Raw genomic sequence first — 25,331 nt, forward strand, 5'->3', positions numbered from 1 at the left:
AGCCAAGCAGTACATACATACAACTACGTGATCAGGTCCCAAGCGACCTTGGGCATAGCATGCCAGAACCTGGGCTATTCGATTTCCTCCACCTCAGCTACTCATCTTATATTCCATGGCTCAGTTTCAGCACTACCATTGACCCCACGACTTGGCTCTGTACCCTCTTACCATCCCTGATTCCACCTGCCTAACTCAAGGACTTGGTTTCTAAGCTGGAGTTTTACAGCAGCTCCCTAACTCATATCCCCGCCTCCAGTCTTGAACCACACAAATCTACCTTCCATACAAGTCCTTAAGAGATGTTTCTAAAATGCAAATCTGGCTAGGTCCCATTCCCTATCTAAATCCCTCCAAAGGTTTCCATCAACTCCAGGACAGTCTTAGCTCCAGCAACTGGCCTCTCTTCTAGTCTTGCCCTTACCCCTCAATTCCATTATCTCCAGCAAGAGGGCACTTCTTATGCTTATCACTCACTTCCTGCCACCTCTTGCCCTGCTTCTGCTCTCTCCTGTGCTGGGAAGTCCTCCACACAGAGAGGAGGCTTTGCACTCCTGTGTGCATTTGCAATCTCGGGGCCCACAGAGAGAGTTCTACTCTGGCCTACAGGGTCTCGAGGAGGTGGAATTGACTCAGTGGCTGTGAGTATGTGTTTTGGTAATGTCCTTTCCTGGGTCATGTTATTAGACACAGCTCAATTGTCAATTTCTCCAGGCAACTATTCCTGACACCCATGCCCCCCTCTAGTATGGTTCAACTCCTCTTTGACCCCATAATATCATGCCCTTACCACTATCATTGCATTGTCCATGTTGCATGAGAGCTGTTAGCTTTTTCAATAACTTTCTCCATTACAGAACTGAGAAATAGTGATTCTGAGCCTATACTTGACCATTCTGTATCCCAACTTCCTGGTCTAGGGGCTAACCCACTAAAGGTGCTCAATAAATGTATGTTTAATAAATGAGGTAAGATTTGGACCCAGGTTTAGCTGTAAAATAGTGACCGTGAAGAGGTCACACAGGGTTGCCATGAATCACAATCAACTCAATGACCATGAGCTTCAATAATGACTGCACCATGCTTCTAATCTCACTACAGTCTTACTCATTCCTTGCTGGATGCCATCTAAACTCCCACTTCATTTCCTTTTCAGAGACTCAAACTGAGCCTTGGTCCATTTATCTAGATTTGGCCTTCGAGGTTGCTAACCTTCTGGAAGACTCGGTTCGATGAGTATTCATTCTGACCTCTTCAACCCTCCTCTCTAATTGTAGTTATCCCCTGAAAGACAGCTCCCAGCTATTCCACCTGCTGTTCCAGTCCAGCGTTATTCTGCTATGAGCCCCTCACTTCACTGAAAAACCCTGAGTCCAGTCTCAGAACCTACCAAATAGGTTTAGAATCAAATAGCTTTCTACAAAGGATCATTGGGGGTGGGAGAGGGGCAGTGGAAATGAATCAACAAATGGAGTAACATTGAATTAGCAAGAAGATTGAAGTCTAGAATCTTGATTTAAAGCTAAAATGCACTCTGGTAGCCAGCAGTTGCTCCTCTTCTTTATTCTTATTCAGGAAAATAATCGCTGATCTCAGGTTCCATTTTACTTAAGTGTGTGTGTGTAGGGGGGTGTGCTTGTGTGTGTGCATGCATGCACACGTGCACACCGGAAATTTTCTGAATACACATTTTTTTTCTAGCACCCAAATCCCAAAGTGTATACTTGTCCTCTCAGCAGTGCAATTATGATTTGCATTTTTGTGGCAGGTGCCCAGAAAAGAAAAATTATTTAAGTGTTCTCAGTGTAATAGAGCCCCTGTGTCAAACAAGCAGGTGAAATCGCTTCCTCTGGCGTCGTTATCTCGCATATTGAAGGCTTCATGGGTATTGCTGGGGACAAGTCTAGCAACATAATAGCTCAGGATCCAAACTAAATAGAAATAATTAAGCTTTTCTCTCTCATTTGGTTGTCTGGCCAATTTTTACAGTTCATTTTTGCTCTGCCTCATCCTCCACCTTAATTCAGTATAGTGATGTGTGTATTTTCCACCACAAAGAAGCCTAAAAAATATTAAACAGGAAGAAACTATTTGTCTAATCATTAGAATGTTGAATTCAGGGGAAAAAATCCTCCTTAAATAAGGACTCATCTTCATGTGTGACTTGACAAGCCAGTAGAAATTAAATGTCACTTCTGAAAGGGAAATACATCCAAGAAAAAATATTTATAGCTTGGGAGCATTATTTCTTACTTTAAATTTCTGGATGAGTTAGTCAAGTTTTTCAAATGACCCAGTTTAATTAAACCTTCCAGGTGGCTGGAAAATCACTTTATCTTTGGTCACTGGGGTCAGAAATGGAATAAGTCAAAAGCATCATGGATGAAAACAACAGACAATCACTCGTTAATTCTCTTAGTACAAATCTGTTAAATTCCTATTGTGTGATCGGTATGCATGAGGAGCTAGCTACACAATAAGAGGTAAGGACACTAAGGTTTATCCTGAAATTTGGACTAAAAACTTGGTTACTACATCTAAAAATCTTTCCACACAATTGAAAATCTCTATTTTTTATTACAGAGGAGAAATCAAACTTTGAACAAATAGTTGGTTGTGGGTTTCTTTTCTTGATTGTAATTTTAAAGTGGATCTGTGAGAAAATTATGAATGAGTTAAATGAAAAAGATAGCATACAAGACTGGGGGAAGCTTTAAAATGGAACAGGATATAGTGTCTAGAAATAAATCCAAATGCTTTTAAAATGCTTGCATTTGTTGAATATGCCATTTCAAAAGGATGGTAATACACAATATATGGATGGGACAAAAGATGAGTCATTTGGGGAAAGAGTTTAATGGGCTATCACTCTCCTTTTTTTTCTTTCTAAATCTTTTATTGGGGTTTGTACAGCTCTTTTATTTATATGACTTTTTAATCATTTTATTAGGGGCTCATACAACTCTTATCACAATCCATACATACATCAATTGTGTAAAGCACATTTGTACATTCATTGCCCTCATCATTCTCAAAACATTTGCTCTCTGCCCAAGCCCCTGGCATCATATCTTCATTTTCCCCTCCATCCCCGCTCCCCCCTCCTCTATGAACCCTTGATAATTTATAAATTATTATTTTGTCATATCTTGCCCTGTCCAACATCTCCCACTTTTCTGTTGTCTGTCCCCCAGGGAGGAGGTCACATGTAATCGGTTCCCTCTTTCCAACCCACTCTCCCTCTACCCTCCCAGTATCACCACTCACATCACTGGTCCTGAAGGGATCATCCACCCTGGATTCCCTGTGTTTCCAGTTCCTATCTGTATCAGTGTACATCCTCTGGTCTAGCCAGACTTGCAAGGTAGAAATGGGATCATGATAGTGGGGGAGCAGGTGGAGAAAGCATTTAGGAATTAGCATTTTTATATTTGCTACATCGCATCCTGTCTGGCTCATCTCCTTCCCAAGACCCTTCTATAAGGGGATGTCCAGTGGCCTACAAATGGGCTTTGGGTCTCCACTCCGTACTCCCTACCTCATTCACTATGGTAATTTTTTTTTTTGTTCTGATGATGCCTGATACCTGGTCCCTTCAACATCTCATGATCACACAAGCTGGTGTGATTCTGCCATGTGGGCTTTGTTGCTTATGAGCTAGATGGCCACTTGTTTACCTTCAAGCCTTTAAGACCCACACACTATATCTTTTGATAGCCAGGCACCATCAGCTTTCTTCGCTACATTTACTTATGCACCCATTTGTCTTCAATGATTGTATCATGGAGGTAAGCACACATTGATATGATTTTTTTGTTTTTTGGTGCCTGATAACTGATCCCTTTGGCATCTCGTGATCACAGGATGGTGTGCTTCTTCCATGTGGGTTTTGTTGCTTTTGAGCTAGATGGCTGCTTGTTTACCTTCAAGCCTTTAAGACCCCAGATGCTATATCTTTTGATAGCCAGATACCATCAGCTTTCTTCATCACATTTGCTTATATACTCTCTTTGTCTTCAGTGGTTGTATCAGGAAGGTGAGCATCATAGAATGCCAATTTAATAGAAGAAAGTATTCTTGCATTGAGGGAGTATTTGAGTGGAGGCCCAATGTCTTTCTGCTACCTTAATACTAAACCTATAAATATAGGCACATAGATCTATTTCCCCCATCATCATATATAAATATGTTTGCATATGTACATGTCTTTATCTGGACATCTATAAATGCCCTTTGCCTCCCAGCTCTTTCCTCTGTTTCCTTTGACTTTCCTCTTGTCCCACTATCATGCTCAGTCCCCACCAGGATTTCAGCAATTCCTCTTTGTTACATTACTCTTGATCATGCCCTACAAGGCCTCCCACACACCCCTCACCACCGATTTGGATCACTTGTTGTTCACTTGTCCCTAGGTTTGTTAACACTCTTACTTTCCCCCCACCCTCTCCCATGTCCCCCCAGAACTGTCGGTCCCATTGTTTTCTCTTCCAGATTGTTCATCCAGCCTATCTTATTTAGACAGACGTGCGGAGATAATAACATGCCCCAAAATGCCACAGCAAACCCAAGCAACAATATACAACAAAACAACAACAACAACCATCAAATGACAAAAACAAAACACAGAAAGAAAAACTTGTAGTTAGTTCAAGGACTAGTTGTGGCTTTAGGAGTGTTTTCCAGTCCAGTCTGTTGGGGGCACCACACCCTGCCCCCAAAGACCCCCTTCAGCATTCCCTTGGGACCTTGCCACTCCATTCCGTTAGTGTTTGCCTTGGTGGGATAAGTGGTGGGATAAGATCAGGTGCAATTCCCCACACTGTGTCTCTGGTGTTGTCTCCTGTAGGGCTATGGGTCAATGAGGGGTGTCATGTCTCATAGTGGGGCCAGCCATGTGGTCTTCTCTGTAGATTGGCTGCTCTAATTGGGAACATCATCCTCATGACCTGGTGGGGGCTATCCCTCTCCTTAAGGCAAAATAAATCCCAAATGAAGTGAAATTGGAAACATCAAAAATGAACCCACAAAAGAAGAAAACTGTAAGATATATTTAATTACATTTTTATCTGAAAGCTAAAATGGGAAATACTCATATATCTGAGTACTGTAGACCTGCCTTACACAATCAAAAGATAACTTGCAAAGTGGCAAGTTATGTTTTCTCAAGATTTTAAATCTCTTTTATTTTGTAATCATTTTATTGGGGGTATGAACAACTCTTATCACAATCCATACATACAGCGATTGTGTCAAGTACATTTGTACATTTGTTGCCCTCAGCATTCCCCAAACATTTGCTTTCTACTTGAGCCCTTGGTATCAGCTCCTCATTCCCCCCCCCCCGCATCCCTGCTCTCCCCGCTCTCATGAACCCTTTGATAATTTATAAATTATTATTTTGTCATAACTTACACCATCCAGCTTTTCCCTTCACCCTCTTTTCTGTTGTCCATCCCCCAGGGAGGAGATTATATGTAGATGCTTGTAATCGGTTCCCCCACATGGATAAATATTTTCTCTATTCTTCAAGGGCCATCTGTGAAATAAAATAAATGAGCAAAGGCTAAAAACAGTTGATTTACAAAATAATAATAAAAGAGTAAAGGATCAAGAATATGGGCAAAATGTTCACACTTTCTCGTAATTAAATAAGTGAAACTTAAAACAATGAGATTCCAACTCCCTCATATGTATTTTGTCTCCACAAACTCTTCCAAGAGCAATACATATAAAATTATCATAGAAAAGAAAGCTTTTACATATCAGAGGTTTCTAAATTAAACTGCTCCCTGAATATTTGAAAGTTTAAAACTCTTACCAGACCTGAGGAAAGATTTCTAAGCATTTGCCTGGGCTTCACTACTGTTCAATCTTTCTCCAAACATTTTGAAAGATTTTGTCAGAGATTCCAAGTTTCCATCTCCTTTTTTTTCTCTGTTTCCTTATTGTTTGACTCAAAATATATAAACCATAAAAGCTTACTATTTTCGTGATTTGTGAGTGTATCACTCAGTGGTGCTACGCGTACTCACAATGTTGTATAACCATGACCACCATTTTCAGATCGTTCACTTTTTTAACATTCCAAACAGAAGCTCTAGACTGCTGTATGCGCCCTACATTCCATATTTGGGTTCTTAGAGTACTTATCTACTTAGACATGCTGACGTATTTGTCTGGGTTGTTGGTGTTGTTTTCTCTTAAATAACAAGTTGCCATCAAACAGCTCTGCATCACAGCACCCCCGTGTGTGTCACAGTGGAGCTGTGCTCCAGAGGGCTCTCCATGACGGGATTTTCCATGGTACACCTCCAGCTGCTGCTTTCAAGATGCCTCCAGGTAGACTCCACTCCAGCCTTTCCATGATGTTAAACCCCAGCCTTGCCAGGAGCAGGAAATCATGTGAACCAATTACCCCACAAAGGGACTCCAAAGACTTGTTTAAACCCCAAACCAAATCAAACCTATTGCTCTTGAGTCAATTCTTATTCTATGGCCCGGCAGGACAGAAAATAACTTCCCCCATCTTTCCAAGGCTAGAATTCTTCATGGAAGCAGCTTGTCGGTTTAAACTACTGGCTTTTTGCTTAGCAGGCAAGCACTTGAGTTATTTGTTGTCATTGTTAGGTGTCCTCTGCCATCCTCATAGTGATTGTTATGCTTATGACAAGTCTCTTCAAAGGGCAGCAAGGTGCATGCCAATGTTTTTCACTTTGACTTCTGATAAGCTGAAGAAATGAAGTAGTTCCCAGGAAGATACTTCTCTGACAATTGTGACTTGAAAATGTTTCCTGCCTGCTCGTGAAAAGTTCAAAAAATGACAAGGACTTTTGTCTTGAGCGCACGCTGATTTCTTCTTTTAGCTCAAGAATAGGCCATCGCCCTAATGCAATTCATTGTTTCTAAAATATCCTTTGGATTTTAAAATTTTAATCTATGGTCTCCCAGCATGCTCTCTTGACCTTCATCTTCACCTAATTAAGCCACCACATCAGAGCTCATCTGAGAAGTCATTTTCTCTAAGAACTTCTTCCTAAAACCCCAAATTAAGCCAGCTCCTCCAGGATTTGTCTCCTTTTATCATCATCCATCCTTCCCAGCACTTATTAGACTTGTAATTAAACAATTGTGCAATAAGCCAAATATTAAAAAATATTTTTAGTATCAGCTTTTTCTGTTGGGGTATGAGCTGCAGGAGAGTTGGTAATCTGCTTTATTGCTCAGACCCAGTACTGTTCCCCGTGATTTCCCTAGAGCCAGCTACAGGTCATTTGTATTAAGTGCTCAGTAGTATTTGTTTGAATGAATAGTGTGGTAGAAAGAATAATAATCACCCAAAGATGTCCATATCCTAACCCCCAGAGCCTGTGAACATTATTGCTTTACATAGAAAAAGGAACTTTGCAGGCACGATTAAATTCAGGATCATTCACGTGGAGAGATTATCCAGGATGGTTCAAGTGGGTTCAATGTAATCACAAGGGTCCTTAGTAGAAACAGGCAGTGGAGTCTGATAAGAAGGGATGTGACTATGGAAGGGTGTCAGGGCCACCAACCAAGGAACATGTGTAGAAACTGAAAAAGACAAGGAATGGATTCTCCTCTGGTGCCTACTACCACCTTAATTTCGCCCTGTAAGATCCGCTTCAGACTTTTCACCTTCTATGTAAACGATAGAAGGATGCATTTTTGTTGGTTTTAAGACACCACATGTGCGACAACTTGCTAGAGCAGCAACAGGAAACAGATAGAATAGGATGATTCGTTGTAGTGCTACATTGGGCAAATGGCATCATGGTAAACTACATAACAAAGTAAACTTCAAATTAGCCCATTGATAAAGTCACATCCATTGAGGAGCCTCGTTATTAACCAGAAATGATTTGTTTGAAGAACAGTGCCAGAACTAGTGGGACCAGTGGGACTGTGTTCTACCCAAGGCTCTATTCCACTGTGCTCTCTTCCATAGCTTTTTGTTGTTGTCGTTGTTGTTGAAGAAGAAGATCATGGGGTTGTCTCTCAAGGAATTTCTGGGTGGACTTGAACCTTCAACCCTTTGATTACCACCAAGTAATTTAATCATTTACTACATTGCATTAGTAGGTATAGACCAGAGAGTCTAGCACTAGAGCACTTTTGCTCATTCCCAGGCACTGAGGAAGAAATGTTCAAGATGGAATAATTCTGTTTATTGTGAGCTGTGGAGAATTCACTTGATAGCACAGAGTCTTGGATGTTCATTTATAAAATAGGGTTAAGAATTGTTAATTTCCTCCTTGCAGGTCTGGAATAAAGTTTAGAGATACAATATTGACCATGCCTTTTACAGAGCCTGACATATAAAAGAACCTCCATTAAATAAGGGGGAGTTGATATGTGGTGCTAATAGTTGTGTTCGACTGGGTTCTCTAAATCAGCAAAACCAATGGTTCACATAGTTGTAGAAATGGATTGAGTACAGTCCCATGCAAGTCTATTGGTCAGATGTAAGCTGCAGGCTTCTCCTGATGAACAGGATGAAGGAAGACCATAGTCTGGTGGATCCCAAACTGAATAAATCCAAGAAAAGCCAAATAAATCCAATGCCAAGAGTGCTCCGATGGGATTGGAGGCAATAAAACAAGAGGTCAATGAAACAGATGAAGGGTTCAAATGCAACAGTAGAAGTCCACTCACTTTCACAACTTGTCGATTTATACTAAGAGTAAGACGCACCTTGAACAAACCCTTCATCAATCGTGTTAAGGCTGTCACCACATTAAAGAAGTCTGTTCTTCCCACAACTGCTTGGCTGCTTCAAGAAGATCCCATCATGGAGACGACCATATGATGTTAGATCATATCATGGGACAATCCCAGCCTACCTAAGTTCGCACGCAATCTAACTATTGCGGTTGCGAGCGTAGTAAAAGTAGGGGCAAGTAATGTGTAGGAAACAGAGCAGGGTAGGAAGCAAACCCATTGCTGACAAGTCAATTCCAATTCATGGTGAGTCTATTGGCAGAGTATAACTGCCTCCTATGGTTTCCAAGATTCTAAATCTTTACAGAATGAAGTATTGTTCAACATTTCCACATCTTCTTCCATCGAGTAGGTGGTGAGTTCAAACAGGTGACCTTTCTGTTGGCAGCTGAGTACTGTAACCATTACCTCATCAGGAGTCCTCGGGGTGACAATAATATGTTTAAAACAATGTTTGGGGGATCTTTTAGTTTCTAAAAAAATTTAAGGCATTTACTAGAAAAAGAAAGGCAATAGTGAGAGCAAAATTAAGCACAGTGACAGTATTTCTAGGTATGCAATTCAGATTTACGGTAAAAGAAATAATGAATAACATTTAGGTAATAAAACGTGTATGGGGATATCCAGTTGCCCACAGGTGGGCTTTGGGTCCCCAATCTGCACTCCTCCCCCCTCATTCACAATGATTAAATTTTTTATTCCTTGATGCTTGATACCTGATCCCATCGACACCTCGTGATCACAGAGGCTGGTGTGGTTCTTCCATGTGGGCTTTGTTGCTTCTGAGCTACATGGCCACTTGTTTATCTTCAAGCTTTTAATACCCCAGATGCTATCTATATCTTTTGATAACCGGGCACCATCAGCTTTCTCCACCACATTAGTCTATGAATCCATTTGTCTTCAACAATCATATCGGGAAGGTGAACACACAAAGATAGGATTTTTTTATCTTTGATGCCTGATACCTGATCCTTTCAACACCTCATGATCACACAGGCTAGGATCATGGGGAGATGAGTCAGTCAGGGTGCAGTGTAGCACTGATGAAACATACAACTCCTCTAGTTCTTAACTGCTTCTTACCCCCCACTATCATAATCCCAATTCTACCTTGCAAATCTGGCTAGACTGGAGGATGTACACTGGTACAGATAGAAAGCAGAAGCACAGGGAACCCAGGATAGATGAACCCCTCAGGACCAGTGGTGAGAGTCGCAATACAGGGAGGGTGGAGCAAAGGTGGGGTAGAAAGGGGGACTGATCACAAGGATCTACATATAACCTCCTCTCTGGGGGATGAGCAACAGAAAAGTGGGTGAAGGGAGACATCGGACGGTGTAAGATATGACAAAATAATAATAATTTATAAATTATCAAGGGTTCCTGAGGGATGAGGGAGCAGGGAGGCAGGGGGAAGTGAAAAGCTGATACCAAGGGCTCAAATAGAAAGCAAATGTTTTGAGAATGATGATGGAAACAAATGTACAAATGTGCTTGACACAATGGATTTATGTATGGATTGTGATACGCATTGTACGAGCCCACAATAAAATGATTTTTAAAATTTTAAATGTGTATGAAGAAGGTACACTCAGTAATAAAATGGAATTCAGATAAAAGAGTGGGAGTGTTCTTCTTTCTTTTTTCTTGGGCACAGTAGAGGTAGAAAGTGACAAGGTCTGACTTCATATTTTCCATAAAGCTCAAAGTCATAAATGTCATTCAGCCCTGGAAAATGTCGGAACTTGAAAATCTAATTGAGCTTTGGTACAGCTAAATCCTAGGTATTGGAAACTGGCCACCGCAGAAACAGTGAAACACAGGCATGAAAACATAGCAGCAAATTCCACGCCAAGGCCAGAAATGCCACTGTTTGATTAAAAACATAACAGTGGCGCATCCATCATGGCTTTGTCTTTATATGCTGTACAAAGGGGTTTTGAGCCTTTTTTGGTGCCTGTGTCTTGGCTTCTCTAATCAGTCTATGTAGGAGCTATTCCCACACCGACCTCTTCCACTGGGTGGTCGACTCCTTGAAGGTGGTCTCTTTTAAATCGTGCTGCTGTTTTTCGACTAACACACCACAAAATGGGTTTGTGAACAACTTGGGCTGATGAATGCTGGGAAAGATCTGGAATAGATCAGTGATCTTCTCCTCACTCCAGCTTGCTCACCCACCCCCCTCTCTCCCCGTATACTCTCTGACAATCAAAAACACGTGTCTGAAATCATCATCCACTTCCCAGGGGCCTTCTCTTTTGTGGAAGCTGTCAGCGCTGTCAAGAGGGCGACGTGAACAAAAGGCATTGTCTGTAACTTTCCAAAGTTACCTGCTGCTATAGTTGATAGAGAGCTCCTTGACTAAAACCTGTTCACGATAGAAACCCATGCCTACAAAGACACTAGTTTCTTTACTTCCTTCACGCCAAAATTCCATCCTTTAACATCACAGAGACCAAGATGGCTAAATTAGTGTGCCTTGCCCAATTCACCAATTCTCTGAAATCTTGGAGTTCTGAAGCATCTTCTTAGTACTCCGTATATAACACATGTAACATATTTCCCTATAGTATTCCATGTAATGTCATGTAAGGTTGCCAAAGCATTCTGATATGTTAGAAATGACGATCAAAATAGCCTTCTTTACCACTGAAAGGCACAAAGACATGAATGTGATACCCAGATCAAGGCATCAAGCATGTGTCTCATGCCAAACAGGTCTAAACTGAGTCGTACCTGGGCACTTCTTGGCTCCATGACTCAAAAGAGCTTCATTGGAGAGTATCATCATCAAAGCTTAGGCTCTCAGATTTAGGAAAAATTGAATATTAGTCACATGTCCCATCCAATGTTGGATTGACCCACCCCTCTGGTCAATGAATTCTGTTTTGGGCCACCCACCAAGGTGAGAATATATCCAGTGGCAAGAATTTCCCAGCTTCATCATCCAAACTGTGCAAATATCAGAATTGAAAAAACCTGGAGAATGAAAGCAATCAATGGTCACCCAACAGTCACCAATCCTCTCCTCTTACCGCAAGACTTTGGGCTTCAGCTTTGGGCGAACATTCAGATCATGTGAAACAGTAGTGTTTCAGTGAATTGCTGTGGGTGTAGCTACTATGTATTCTGAAAATCACAGAAAAGATTGCCCTCCTTTCTTTTGTAGGCTGGTAAGGCACCAGGGCAGACTGTCTTTGGCCACTTTTCACGTTCTCGCGTAAAGAAATCCAATCTGCATATCCATGAGCCTTTGGACCATAGCCGTAGGCTCAGGGCTTATAGCTCCATGAGCCTATGTAATGGGTTTCTGGTGAAGGTATTAAATAATTAGACTCTGGAAAGGATTTGAAGCTGGAGTAATGAAACATGATAACCCAAGGGGGAAAGTAATAAGAAGTTGAAAAGATTTGACTGTTACAAATTGCAGGATCAAATGAATGCTTCCAGCATCAGGCCTCTCGATGGTAGAGACTCTGCGTATGCCTCGGATGATTGCTTCAGCTACGTCAGTAGCACCATGTTGGCTTGTAACCAAAGAATTTTCTATCCAATCCACAATCCGTTTCCAAACTTATTCTCCAACCACTTGTTTGAATGACATTCTCCACTCGAACGTTTCAATTTTTAAGAAGGTGAAAGAGCATGCCTTGAACTTTGGAAAACAGAGATAACATAAAATTGCCGGCAATAAAAGATTCTATCCACAGGATAGAATTGTCTTTACATTGTTTGGTATTCGCTGTGCCTGTCACCAAGACAAACAAATGAACTTGTTCTAAAATCTTTGAGGCCTTGCCACCATCTTCTGAGGGAAATAAAGCAGAGTGGGGCATTGTCTAGATTCTCTCTCATATTGTTCTGAGCACATTTTTCATTCGTAACTATGGGAGAAATGATGTTTAATTTGATTATTTTTATTTCCTTAAGGTTTATTTGACACTAAACCTGACACATTCCTGTTCAAAAGCTCCAGAGCCAAGGATTACCTTTGGAATAAAGACAAAATATTTATCTTGACATTCAAGATCTTTGGCTCTTTAACCATTTCCCAGAATTCTCTCCTATGCCTGTCTTCACATTACTTGAAAGTTTGAATTACTCACTTCATTCTGGCCCAACTGTTTCAACCCCAAACACTTTTTTTTCTTTTTATAGTGACTTAGGTGAAGATTTACAGAGCAGTTCCATTTTCTATTCAATGATTGCTATACACTTTGTTTCGTGTCTTTGACTACAATCCCCAGAATGAAACATCTCTTATTCTACTTCCTTCTTCTCTATTCTGGTTCCATTCTCCTTCCCTTGCCCTTTTGAACTTTGTTCTTGGCCAAAGGCCACCTTTTTTTCTAAAATGGTCGATTGATCTAAGGTGCACATCCCTCCCCATGTTTTACCTACATTAAAGACCTATTATTTGGCTGAAAAATGAGGTAGAGGAGTAAGTTCATTTCTAAGCATTAGGGTGGCTAAGGGTTATAGTCTCTGTATTCCACCAGTCAGCCTGGTCTTTTTATGATTTTGAGTTTTGTTCCCATAGGTCCTTGATTCTCGTCTTTCTTCCAGACAACACACGCTGACTTTGGATGCCCCCTTGGCCTACTCGTTACTGATTATTGACATTTGAATCTTTTCAAAGCTCAGCAAAAGAGTTCCTCCTCCCCAAAACCCCTCTATTGTCACTCTTCAGTTTTTCTTTGCTTTTTAAAATATTTTCCTACTAAATAGTAATCTCCTTCCAGGTGAGGGTGATCACAGTTATTCACATAGTCCATATGTTTTTAATTTGCCCGCTCACTAAAATCTACCCACGACCCCAGCATCAATGCTGGCATCCCTTTCCTGGTCACTTGCAGACGTGCTCAGAACTGTTCAACTTAAAAGCCCTCCTGCGCATGTTTCCAACGAGGTTGAACCACGCGCCACTCTGCCTTCTTGTACAGCTCTCAGACTGTAAACAAGTGTCCTTTGTGCCACCTACTTGGCATCACATTTTTGCGCTTTTCGGTGGTGATTTGGCTGGTCCCTAGATATAGGCTTGGTGTTGCCTCCTGGTCCTAAGTACAAAAGGTTGTGAAGACCTTTCAGAGAAAATACAGGTCAGATAGCTTCATTCCTGCAGGAATTAGAGTGGTGGGGGCGATGAGTTTTGTGTTAATGAATCAATAATACAGTACAGCAAGAAACAGGAAATTCCTTCATCTCTATGTGAGATCACTCTGGATAGAGCCAAGATAACTCTGGTGAAGCTATGGGAAAGTGGCTACATCTGTGAATTCGTGAGATGATAGTCAATTTAAAAAAATGTGTAATCGGCAGCTCTGATAGAAGGCAGAACACCAAATAAACTTAGCATCCTGTTTCCAAAGGTCAGGAAATGGTAACCCCTCTTGCCTACTGTTTCATTTTCAAGAAACACTGCATATCCTTCACTGTGAAAAATAATGATAAAAATCATAACATCAAACAATGAAGATGACTGTACACATGTACTAAGTAGAAGGAAAAATGATACAGACACTTCTAGAATGACCTTGATCCCATCCCTCTCACCTAAAAAGGGCATCATGCTCGGTAAAGAAGAAGACCAGGAAACGTAGCAAGCCCCGCAGTGAGATGGATTGACACAGGGGCTGCTGCAATGGGTTCTAATGTAACAACAATGGGGAGGTGGGTACAGGACCAGGCAGTGTTGTGTTCTGTAGTACGTGGGTTTGTTATGAGTCAGAACCGACTTGATGGCACCTGTCAGCGACATTCCTCCCACAGACATATAATCCTAGAGGTCCTTGGCATTTCCAGATGATGTTGTTGTTGTTGTTGTTGTTAGTTGCTGTTTCATCCGCCCTTTACACATGGCAGAATCGCTGCCTTGTCCTGCACCATCCCATGATCAACCGTGAATGAAATCAAAGTGATCCGTGGGCTCTTCACTGGCTGATTTTTGGAATGAAATGGCCAGGCCTTTCCTCCAATTAGTATTGGTCTGGGAGCTCTGCTAAAAGCTGCTCAGTGTCATGGCAGCATCCTTGGACAGAGGGGTGGTGACTGCACTCGACATGCATTGGCCAGTCATTGAAGCTGGGTCTCCCGCATGGAACGCAAGCATTTGACCACTGGCCACCCCTGCTCCCTCCCATTTCACAAATGCAGTTGTGGGAAGTCATTCGCTAACTCTTTATACTTGCAATGTGAACTTGGCAGATGGACTCAGATGCTCTTGAGAAGTTAGAAGGAGAACAGGGAACTTTGGGGCAGGAGAAGGCACAGTAAAAGAGAAGTAGAGAATTACCATGAATGGTAGTTATTAATTGTTCCACCTATAGCCAGCTATGCTGCAGCATGAGACACAGAAGGTAGTGGTCAGCAGTTTCCTGCTGGTGACCACATTTAGACACACATCCCTTGCAGAGGGGTAGTGGGGAGGAGATGAGTCACTCGGGGTTCAGTGTAGTAATAATGAAACTCACAACCTTCCTCTAGTTCTTAAATGCTTCTTCCCCCCAACTATCATGATCCCAATTCTACTTTGCAAACCTGGTTAGACCAGAGGATGCACAGTTGGGATCTGGAAACACAGGGAATCTAGGACAGATGAACCCCTCAGGACCAGCAGTGAGAGTGGTGATACCAGGAGGGAAGGGGGTTGTAGAAAGGGGGAACCGATCTCGGGGATCTACATATAACCTCCTCTCTGGGGGACGAGCAACAGAAAAGTGGGTGAAGGGAGACACTGGGCAGGGTAAGGTAAGATAACATAATCATTTATAAATTATGAAGGGTTTAATGAGGGAACGGGGGTGGGGAGGGAGGGGGAGGGAAAAAAGGAAAATGAGGAGCTGGTTCCAGGAACCCAAGCGGAAAGCGAATTTTGAGAATGATGAGGGTAACGAATGTATAAGCGTGCTTTCCATAATTGATGTATGTATGGATTGTAATAGTTGTATGAGCCCCAATGAAAATGATTTAAAAGAAGAAGAAAGGTCCTTAGGGAGATAGCATACATAGCAGTTAGGAAAGCAGGGGTTCAAATTGCCTCGTTGCAGACACTAATTATGTGATCTTGGACAGTCTTAGGACTCTTCTGCTCCTTAGTTTTATCCTATTGTCTATGACTGTACTCCCAAAGCTGTTGTGAAGGTTACATTGTTAGGTGCCATTGAGTGGGTTCTGGCCCATAGCGACCAACCCTAGGTACAACAGAACCAAACATTGCCTGTTCCCAAACCCTCCTCACAATCGTTGCTGTGTTCCAACACATTTCACACCGGGGCTGGCAGAGAGTAAACCTTGAATAAAGGCAGTTATTCGCATGAACTTTCCTCCTTGTGAATTATTGTCTGACTAATTGTCGACAAATTGTTCCTTATTGCATAGGGAAAGACTTTAAAAACCCTAACATTAGAATAGACGTGGACGGCTACGATGGAAATAAGTTGTAATATTGTCTAACTTTGCTTTATAGGCACCATGGAAATACACACTAAAGAAGGCAAGACACATTATCAGGAAATCCCAGAATCTGGTAAGCCATCGGCAGGTGGGATGGCAGCATTATCCTCAGGATGCTCACCTCTAACTGACCCCGTTCCCATCGTCTGAAGGTTGAAGGCCATGGCGGATGGAAAGCCTCGCCACAGCTCAGCGACAATCATGTTGAAATCATCGCGTGAGACCCTCCTCTCTTTCTCTTGCTACATTTTCTCCCGTAGCAGCGTTTCTCAACCTAAGCATGACTGACATTGGAGGCGGGCTAATTGTGAAGAAGGCTGTTCTGTGCAGACGTAGCATCCCCTTATCTCCACCCATCTTTGGTCTCAATAATCAAGAATGTCTTTTGACGCTAGCCAGTATCCCAAGGAGACAAACCACCCCGGGTTGAGAACCAGGGCTTCCCAGTGACAATTTTGTGACAGTTGGTCACATTCTTCTGCTCCTGGCATCCAAGAAATTCAGTCATAAGAAAAGGTGTTCAACCTCCTCAAGCTTCAGTTCTCTGACTCCCTTGTTCACAGCACTGAGGTGAAGAACATGCCAAGATCATGTCGACAGAGCACCTGGGGTCATGCCCAGGATGTGCCAAGAGCTCAGTACACATTCATTACAACCACAGTTGAGAGGATTTGGAAGAGGATTTCAAAAAGTGCTGCCCAGCTTAAAGAATGTAATCACAACGTTTGAATTGTCCCTGTAGGTATTATTTCGTCGTGCTTTGTTTTGTTATGTACATTTTCAATACCATAGGAAAAAGGACACAAAATCACCATTTTTATTCTTCCCCCCGCCTTTGCCCTTTCTGCAATGTTGGTTTCATTCAACAGAGGTTTAGTTCACAAATATTGTAACAGTCTACTAGTTATTTAGGCCCCACTGCAAATCCATCCCAATAGAAAGTAAATGGAGACAGTGGACTTTTAAAGAACAGCACCATTCCCAATGGATGTCCAAGACCCTGGCAGGAAGAAGACATTCAGCCTAGTGGAGAGGGTACACACCTTGTCCTTGGCTTCTCCCTATTGGCCTACCCCATCATTCATCCTGATGCAATGCATGGGCAGGCATATTGAGTTAGAAACATGGAAACAGAAAGGATAAAAATCCTTCATTGCTAAGGTTATCTGATTTAGCCAATAGAATATAAGCTGCCCAGTTAAAATTGAATTTCAGGTAAGCAATGGTTAATTTTTTTAGTATATCTATGTCCAGTGTAAGATTTTATCTGGTGATTCTATTTATAGGCTACATAGAAATATTCATCTACAAGCTGATCTTATAGTGGGCATTTATAAATGATCAAAAAATATACCACAGTGCCTTCATTGCCAAGAATTATTTAATTTGGCAAATAATTAAAGGCTAGCAAGAGCCCATTCAGCTAAACTGCTTAAGTCATTGAACAAGAAGCAAAATGCCACATCACCCCCTTGACCCCCACCTTCAGAGCTTTGAGCAGAAATGAAAAAGAACACAATTCCTCTTTTATTCTCCTCTACATGAGTCTCAAAACCTATTTTTAGGGTATTGTTTACTTCACGGGTACTAACTGTCTTTGCACTAACTCAAAGGCTAATTAGGATTTGTAGATATATGTTTATTTCTATCACCAGCCTTTCAAGCTTAATGCATGAGCCAGGATTCTAATAATTCCTTGAGAGAAGAAGAAGAAGAAGAAGAAGAAGAAGAAGAAGAAGAAGAAGAAGAAGAAGAAGAAGAAGAAGAAGAAGAAGAAATCTTAGCCAACAATTCAATAATGATAACTAACATATTAACACTCCTCAAAACCCTTCCCCACTATTTTTACTCTGATAGAGCAAAGCTATCAAAGAAAGAATAACCAGAAAATGCCAATAACTGTCTCGGGGTCATGCTCAGAGAATACTGGCTGCATTTAGCTCCATTGTGGTGGCTGAGGGAATGGCAGCCCTGTTGGAACTCACAAAGAAATCCTTTGTTTTCCTCCTCGTGCCATCAAGTTGATTCTGACTCATAGAGACCCCACACATGTCAGAGCAGGACTGTGTGGCATAGACTTCTCAATGACTGTGGGTTGTTTATTACACAGATTGCCAGACCTTTCTTCCAAGATGCCCCGGCTGCCTCAAACCACCATGTTAACTGTGTATACCACCCAGGTTCCAAGAAGCATACACATTAGGTTGCATATTTTTTCAACATATCCTGCCAGACATGGTGAATCCAAACTGGGGAATCACACACATCAAAGGAATTCAGATGTTCCAGAGAAGAGTTCGGTCTCCATGCGATTCCCTACAAAGACTTTCAATGGTCTAACAGAGTGCTGAACATCTACAGGTTTAGAATTCTAAATTCTAATTCTAATTCTCACAAGAAGCCCTACAAAACAGAGGCAGTATTTTTGTTCTCAAGGTTACATAATTTGTCCATTTCCACAACTAGCCAGTAAGAAATGTATCAGTTAGATTCAGATCTAGCTATTTCCATGCTTCATCCTCTTTTCACTGTTAAGAACTCCCATCCAGACACATCCTCGGGGCTAAATTTCAGGGAGCACCTATTCCTGGCACGTGCTGCCTGGGCACTGGAATCACACAATGGACCAGCACAGCTGCACATGACAGCCTGGCTCTCACACCTACCTGCTCAGTAGAGTTATCTGGGAAATTTTAGGAATTGCTGATGGTCAAGCCCCACCTCAGACCAATTAAATCCAGGTAATAATACGAATACAGCATCCCCAAGTAGTGCCAATGGTTAGTACTGCTAACCCGTAAAGTAGAAGGTTTCAGTCTACCCAAGAATGCCTTTCTAATGTGCTTCCCAGTAAGAAGCGAGTGAGACCTAGGGAGCACAGTTCTACTCTGACACGAGAGGGACATCAGGAGTGGTGCTGACTGGACAGCAGTTGGTTTGCTGGCTCGCTGTGAACACTGACTCGCGCCAGGCCGAAATTCATGTTCAGGTAGCTGTGCACGGGTAGTGGCACCCTCCCATTAACCTTCCAATCACCCCACTCCCCTCACGTTGTCAGTCAGGTCCTGTTTTCTGCTCCGTATTCATTTAGCACGCTGCCGTGCGCAGACACGCCGAGCTGGTAACTAGATTGCAAACTGAGATGCTGCCTGACTGCTGTCCCCAGAGAGGGCCATTCCGAGACTTTCATTTGAGATGGATTCGGTACGGGCAGATGCAATATTTTAAATCCATTGCTCAGTTAATAACAGCCCGCCACAAGACTCTGTTTGCAAAGCTCAAATGGAAAGGCGAGGGCTGTCGGGTACACCGCGCAGGGATGTCTGCGATGTGGCTGCGTTCATCTCGGCGCTCATTTGCACGCACATTGTTAGAAGAGGGCGATGTGTCTGGTACTGCACGGTGGAGAGATTAGAAAACCAAAATTTCACTCCAAGTGGGAGATGTTTGGAGGCTCGGCGAGGGTCGGAGGCCCCCTGCATCAGCCAGGGCCCATCTCCTGGCCTCCATTCCTGCCGGATGCCTGTCACAGAGAGCTGCAGCCGTCCAGCCGAACGTTGACAGTGAAGAGCTGCGCAGTTGGAGCATTGTGTCTTGCTGCCCCTCTTGTGTCATCGTGGTAAGGCTGGCCGTATACATTTCTGTCATCATCAGTGTTCAGAGCGACTTTGCCATTAAGGCTAATGATACTAAGACCTTCAGGCCAAAGTAAATACTTCCTTTAAGTATCTCAAGCCTTTAAATGCAGCCCCAACTGCTGACCCTGGGCCTCAGAAGGCGTCTATCTTTCCAAATGACTGCTAGTGCGATGGTGTCATCATGTGCTGCTGTTAGTTTGAACCGTGTGTCTAGAGTACCCAGTCTGCGTCAGTTCCGGCATCTCTAAAATCAACTTTCTAAACCCTTCCTCCTTTGGGCCCCTAACTGACCTCGCCAAACATCACTGCCACCTAGCCTGTTCCATCTCTGAATGACCCACTAGGACAGGGTAGAACTTGCCCCATGGGTTTCCAGGACTGTCGCTCTTTCCTGAAGCAGAAAGCCTCATCGTTCTCCCATGGGGTGGCCGGTGCGTTCACGCTGCTGAGCATACAGTCGGCAGGCCATGGTGTGACCCCCCCAGGCCAGTCGAGCTCCCATGTATTCTATCCCCTGGGGGACATTGGACAGTGTCTGGAGACATAGCTGGTGAGTAAAAGTCAAGGATACTGTCAGGGTCCTCTATTACACAGGGGAGCCCCACAACCAAGACGTAAAAAGAGCTGTCATTGAGTTGATAGCCTGACTCGTGGCATGGCCCAAGAATCTGTGTTTCCCACAAGTTTATGGACTGGACTTTGAGGAGCAAAGTCTCAGAGCGTCTTTCCCATTCGTCCCTCCTGGCTCCCTCCTACTTGGTTTCTGGGCCATCACCTGCATCATCACCAGCACCCTTGTCTGTCCGTGCACCAGTGTAGACTTCACTGGGTTTCTCGGAGCTGAGGTGCCCACCTCGACCCCCCACTAGACTGGAAGCTCTGTGGGAGCAACTCTTCCGTCTCCTCGCTTTGCAATCTGGATGCGAGAACTACTCCGAGTTCTTCCTCTAATCCGGGAAAGCTGAACAAGCATCAATCGCCAAGGTCCTTAAATGCCTCATCTGTAGTCTGAAAATGTCAGGGTCAAAACATGGCCAACATCCATAATTTACTGATCCCTTTGGCTGGCAGCTGTCAAGTGTACCTGTCCCTTCATCAGTCGAAGCCGGTTCCTAATTTTTCCTACCCTATTGTCTTCTCTTTCTTTCACTCAAAGACAGCATCATGGCAAGCACCACCTTCCGAAAAGCCCCGTTGAGGAGAAAAGTCAGGTCATCTTTTTCTCAAACATCTTGAGTTCTAGGGGACCCGCTCCCTAAAATAGCCTTGCTCCTAGTGCTTGCGGCATCCCTTGGCTCATCTCCTCTCAGCTCCCGGCAGGAAGGGCTTCCCTCTTCCCAAAGCCTGGATCTGTGTCTTCCTTTAGTTCATCCCAGACTCGGAGGGACTCATTTGACTGGAAAGTACTGTTTATTTCCAAAGTTTTGTGGAAGAATGAGGAAGACAATGTTGTTGGCAGAGTGGAATGGACTAAGGTGGACAAGGCCCTTTTGGGAAGAGATGGGAAATGAGCAAGGCCGTGAAGGTGAGAAGAGCCGCCTGAATCAAGAGAACGAGGAGGGGAAGGACTTTCACAGGAACAAAGGCAGGAGGGGTGAATATGGAATTTGTGGCAAGAGCAAGAAGTAAATTGAGAAAAATAAAATGAGAGCAGATTCTGGAAGACCAAGGCCCAGGAATATAGACTAGCTGGCCAACAGAAGAGAACGGACTCCTAAAATGTGGGGAACAGTCCTTTCAATGAAATGCTTTTATTTATTTCTCTCTCTCTCTCTCTTTCCAGAAATATCCTAGAAGTGATTCTGATATTTGTTCATTTCCGTTTTTGACCAAGATCTGTCAGGAAATTAAATCGTATGTATGCTATTTCTACTTTCATGAGCTAAGCATGGGGTAATATCTTTGATTGTTACTGTCTTCTAATGACCCAAATGATCTTCTGATTTAAAAGGAATTTCCTGAAGGCAAAAGTGTTTCTTGCTCAGAATATAACGTGTACAGAAAACTAGAAGATCAATGATCTCTGTGCAAACCACTTGGGAAATATATTTCAATAGCAGTATCTTTGAATCTCAAAAGTGTGATTTGTGTCCCAAGCAAAAGGCCATGAATTGTCCCTAGCAAACTCCAAACGTTCTTTTGAGCCAACCTGGAAATAGCTCTACCTTTTCATATCAGACAAGGTCAAAGGCAGGTCATGACAGAGACCCATTGAACAACCCTGGTGCAAGCACTCAGGAGACTGGCAAGGGGTCTTTTCACAGAGTCGATTCTATATGTACCTGCCATACCTGGTCAAACAGAAATGCAGGTTTCCACTAGAGAAACACTCCCCAGGCTTCCCGAGTCCTTGTGTCTTGGTCGCCAGCTCTACAGTGTGTCAGTTGCTCTGACAAATGTGCTAACAAGGTGACAATGGACAAGGAGGCAAAAGAACTTGAGTTCCACCTTCCCTGGGAAATTAACTACACCTGCTGCTCCCTTATCAGCTCTTTCATCAAACATTTCACATTTATGATCTTCAAAATAAGCCAACTAGACCTGAAGCCTCCACCTCAGGTGTGTCCAGGTGAGGGGCCAGTCAACCCCAAGCTTCAGTGACTTTCCCAGAGGGGAGACCGGGCTGCAGGAGGAGGAACGCAGGGCTTGCAGGGATGAGAATGGAGCCCTGCTGGTGGCACCTGGAGGGAGACTCTGACCCATCCCAGGGGAAAGGAGAAATGGTGAATCCCTCCCAGCCACCCAGCCGAGGTTATTCCAGTTCTGTTTCCTCTAAACCTCCTTCTCTGCAATGAAGTAATCCAAAACCAGACTCCACACCGTGACGAGCTCATCAGTAAATACTTTTTTAAAAGATAACCTCACTGCCATCAAGTCAGTACTGACGCATAACGACCCCCTGGGGGCTTCTGAGACTGTAACTTGGTTACTGGAGTAGAAAACTCAGTCTTTCTCCCAAGGTGCTGCTGGTGGATAGGAACTGCTGACCATGAGGTTTGCAGCCCAACGTTTAACCACTACACCACCAGGGCTCTCCATAAATCTTCAGTTATTATCTCTATTTTTGTTTATTCTTTTTGTTTTTAATTTTAATTTTATTTTATTGGGACTCATACAGCTCCTATCACAATCCACACATATATCCATTTTGGCAAACACATCTTTATATATGTTGTCATCATCTTTTTCAAAACATTTTCTTTCTACTTGAACCCCTGGCATCAGCTCCTCCTTCCCCCCCCCCCACCACCCACTTTTCCTCCCTCCCCCATCCCCCATGCCCCATGCCCTCCCCCATGCCCCATAATTTATAATTTATAAATTATTCTTTTTTCTTCGTGTTTTACACCAACTGCTGTCTCATTGCACCCCCTTTTCTGCTGCCCATCCCCCTGGGATAGGGCCCATAAGTCAATCATTGTGATAGGTTCCCCCTCACTGCCCCCCTCTTAACCTCCTAGTATCGCTGCTCCCCTTATTGGTCCTGGGGGGTTTATCTGTTCTGGATTCCCTGTGTTTCAAGCTCTTATCTGTACCAGTGTACATGTTCTGGTCTAGCTGGGCTGGTAAGAAAGAGTTGGGGTCATGTTAGTGGGGGTGGGGAGCAAGCATTAAAGAACCAGAGGAAGGTTGTATGTTTCATACTGCACCCTGACTCGCTCTTCTCTTCCTGTGGCTGTTCTGACAGAGGGGTGTCCAATTGACTACTGATGGGCTTTGGGTCCCCTCGCATTCTCATTGATATGCTTTTTGTTTGCTTTGTTTAGAATAAAAAATAAGCAGACATGAAAAAATTTAGGATGATCTGAAAATACAAAGAAAAGAAATCCTCCATTTTCACATAATGCTGATTTTCAAATAATGACCTGGTCTTGGGGCCTACTCATGTCAGTTGGTAGGGAGTAGGTGGAATTTCAGCTCAGTCTCTTCTGACTACTGATGACCTATTGTGTGTCAGAGTTTAAGTGAGCTCCGTGGGATTCCCATGGCTGGCCTTTCACAATAGATCTCCAGGCCTTTCTTCTCAGGTACCTCTGAGTGGATCGGAACCACAAACTGAGCAGTTCAGCATTTGACTATTTGCACCATCCAGGCACTCCATGTTTCCCACTGAGCTACTTCAAATATGATTGCTGCTGCTATGGCAACCAGGTACCATGGTGCTGTGGTACTGTGTGCAAGGTGCCAGCCTTGTTTTATGTCGCCTCACTTATTTCTCACAGCTTCATGAGATAGGGCTTATTGTTTCTGGTGCCATTAGTATTGTTGTTTGGTTGTTTGAGATGAACTTGTTTGTCATTAAAAACTACAAGTCCACTTGAATCTTAGTTACCCCACCCCCACCCCCCTTTTTAAGCCAATCAACCACTGTTTAGGTTTTACTGATAAGGAATCTGAAGAGCTTTAAAATTTTTTTTGATTTTTTTAAAGAAACATACTCTGCATATATTACACAGTCATTAAAGAAATGAAATCAACAGTAGCCTATTAAACCATCCCTTTATTTATTTAGCCTCCCCCCCCATCCCTCCCATCTTCCCCTGTCTTGGCTTTTCATTATCATCTAAGTCTTGTTTCTTGATGAATAATCCACATTCTTCTGATAACGATAGTGATCTCAACTAATGATCTTTGTAAGATGGATGAAATTCACTAAGTATAATAATAATTTTATTATTATTTCTAAGTGAATCTTAAAGAGGTAACTTACTTAAAGCCATGAAGGATTCATGATACAGCCCTGTTCTATTTGACTGAAATATTATTTATAAATTTTCCATTGCTATTATAGAAATATATATAGATAGGCATAGATATAGCTATACACACAGACAGACAGAGACATAGATATCACTGCCAGAAGACAATGCCAACTCAGAGGGATCCTATAGGACAGGATAGAACTGACCCTGTGAGTTTCTGAAACAATAAATACTTATGGGAGTAGAAAGCCTCATCCCTCTCCCTTGTAGCAGCTGGTGATTTTGAACTACTGACCTTGCAGCTAGCAACCCAATTTATAACCACAACATCACCAGGGCTCCTTGCACACACACACACACACACACACACTTGTGGGTCGATATGTATGTGGATGTTTGTATATAATCATGATTTGGGTAAATGCTTACAGAGAAAATTGGTTTTCTATTTAGCAATCCATTCACACATTGTCTCACGACATTAATTGCATTTCTCGCAAGGTCACAACGCTCTTGAAACTGCTTGCCTGCATGTACTGTTTCCATTTGTTTTTCTTTCCTCTCCCTTCCTGCCTTCTGCGCTTATTCTGGAACACATGCTGCCCTTTGATGGCCTGTGTTTGATTCCATATATTCATTGAGAACAGTCTTTGTTTAGTTTTTATTTTACTTCTCTGCAATGCTATCTCCTGAATAGACCTTAAGAACTTGAGGCCTCTGACTGCCTCTGTGCTTGGGTTTCCTTAGATCTGAAATGAGGAGAGATAACTATTTATTTCTGGCCACACATTAG

At 42.8% G+C, this 25,331-nt stretch overlaps 1 protein-coding gene across 1 annotated transcript in view; it reads left to right on the top strand.

The window, feature by feature from the left end:
- The window catches only part of AOAH (acyloxyacyl hydrolase), a 248,111-nt gene that overhangs the window by 91,804 nt on the left and 130,976 nt on the right, over nucleotides 1-25,331 (top strand). Inside the window, exons 5-6 of the mRNA XM_075557546.1 lie at nucleotides 16,211-16,270; nucleotides 21,619-21,689. Coding sequence (XP_075413661.1) covers nucleotides 16,211-16,270; nucleotides 21,619-21,689 — 131 coding nt within the window. The remainder of the gene's footprint in view (nucleotides 1-16,210; nucleotides 16,271-21,618; nucleotides 21,690-25,331) is intronic.

This window comes from Tenrec ecaudatus, chromosome 9 (genome assembly GCF_050624435.1).
Source record: "Tenrec ecaudatus isolate mTenEca1 chromosome 9, mTenEca1.hap1, whole genome shotgun sequence".
NCBI classification, from domain to species: Eukaryota; Metazoa; Chordata; class Mammalia; order Afrosoricida; family Tenrecidae; genus Tenrec; species Tenrec ecaudatus.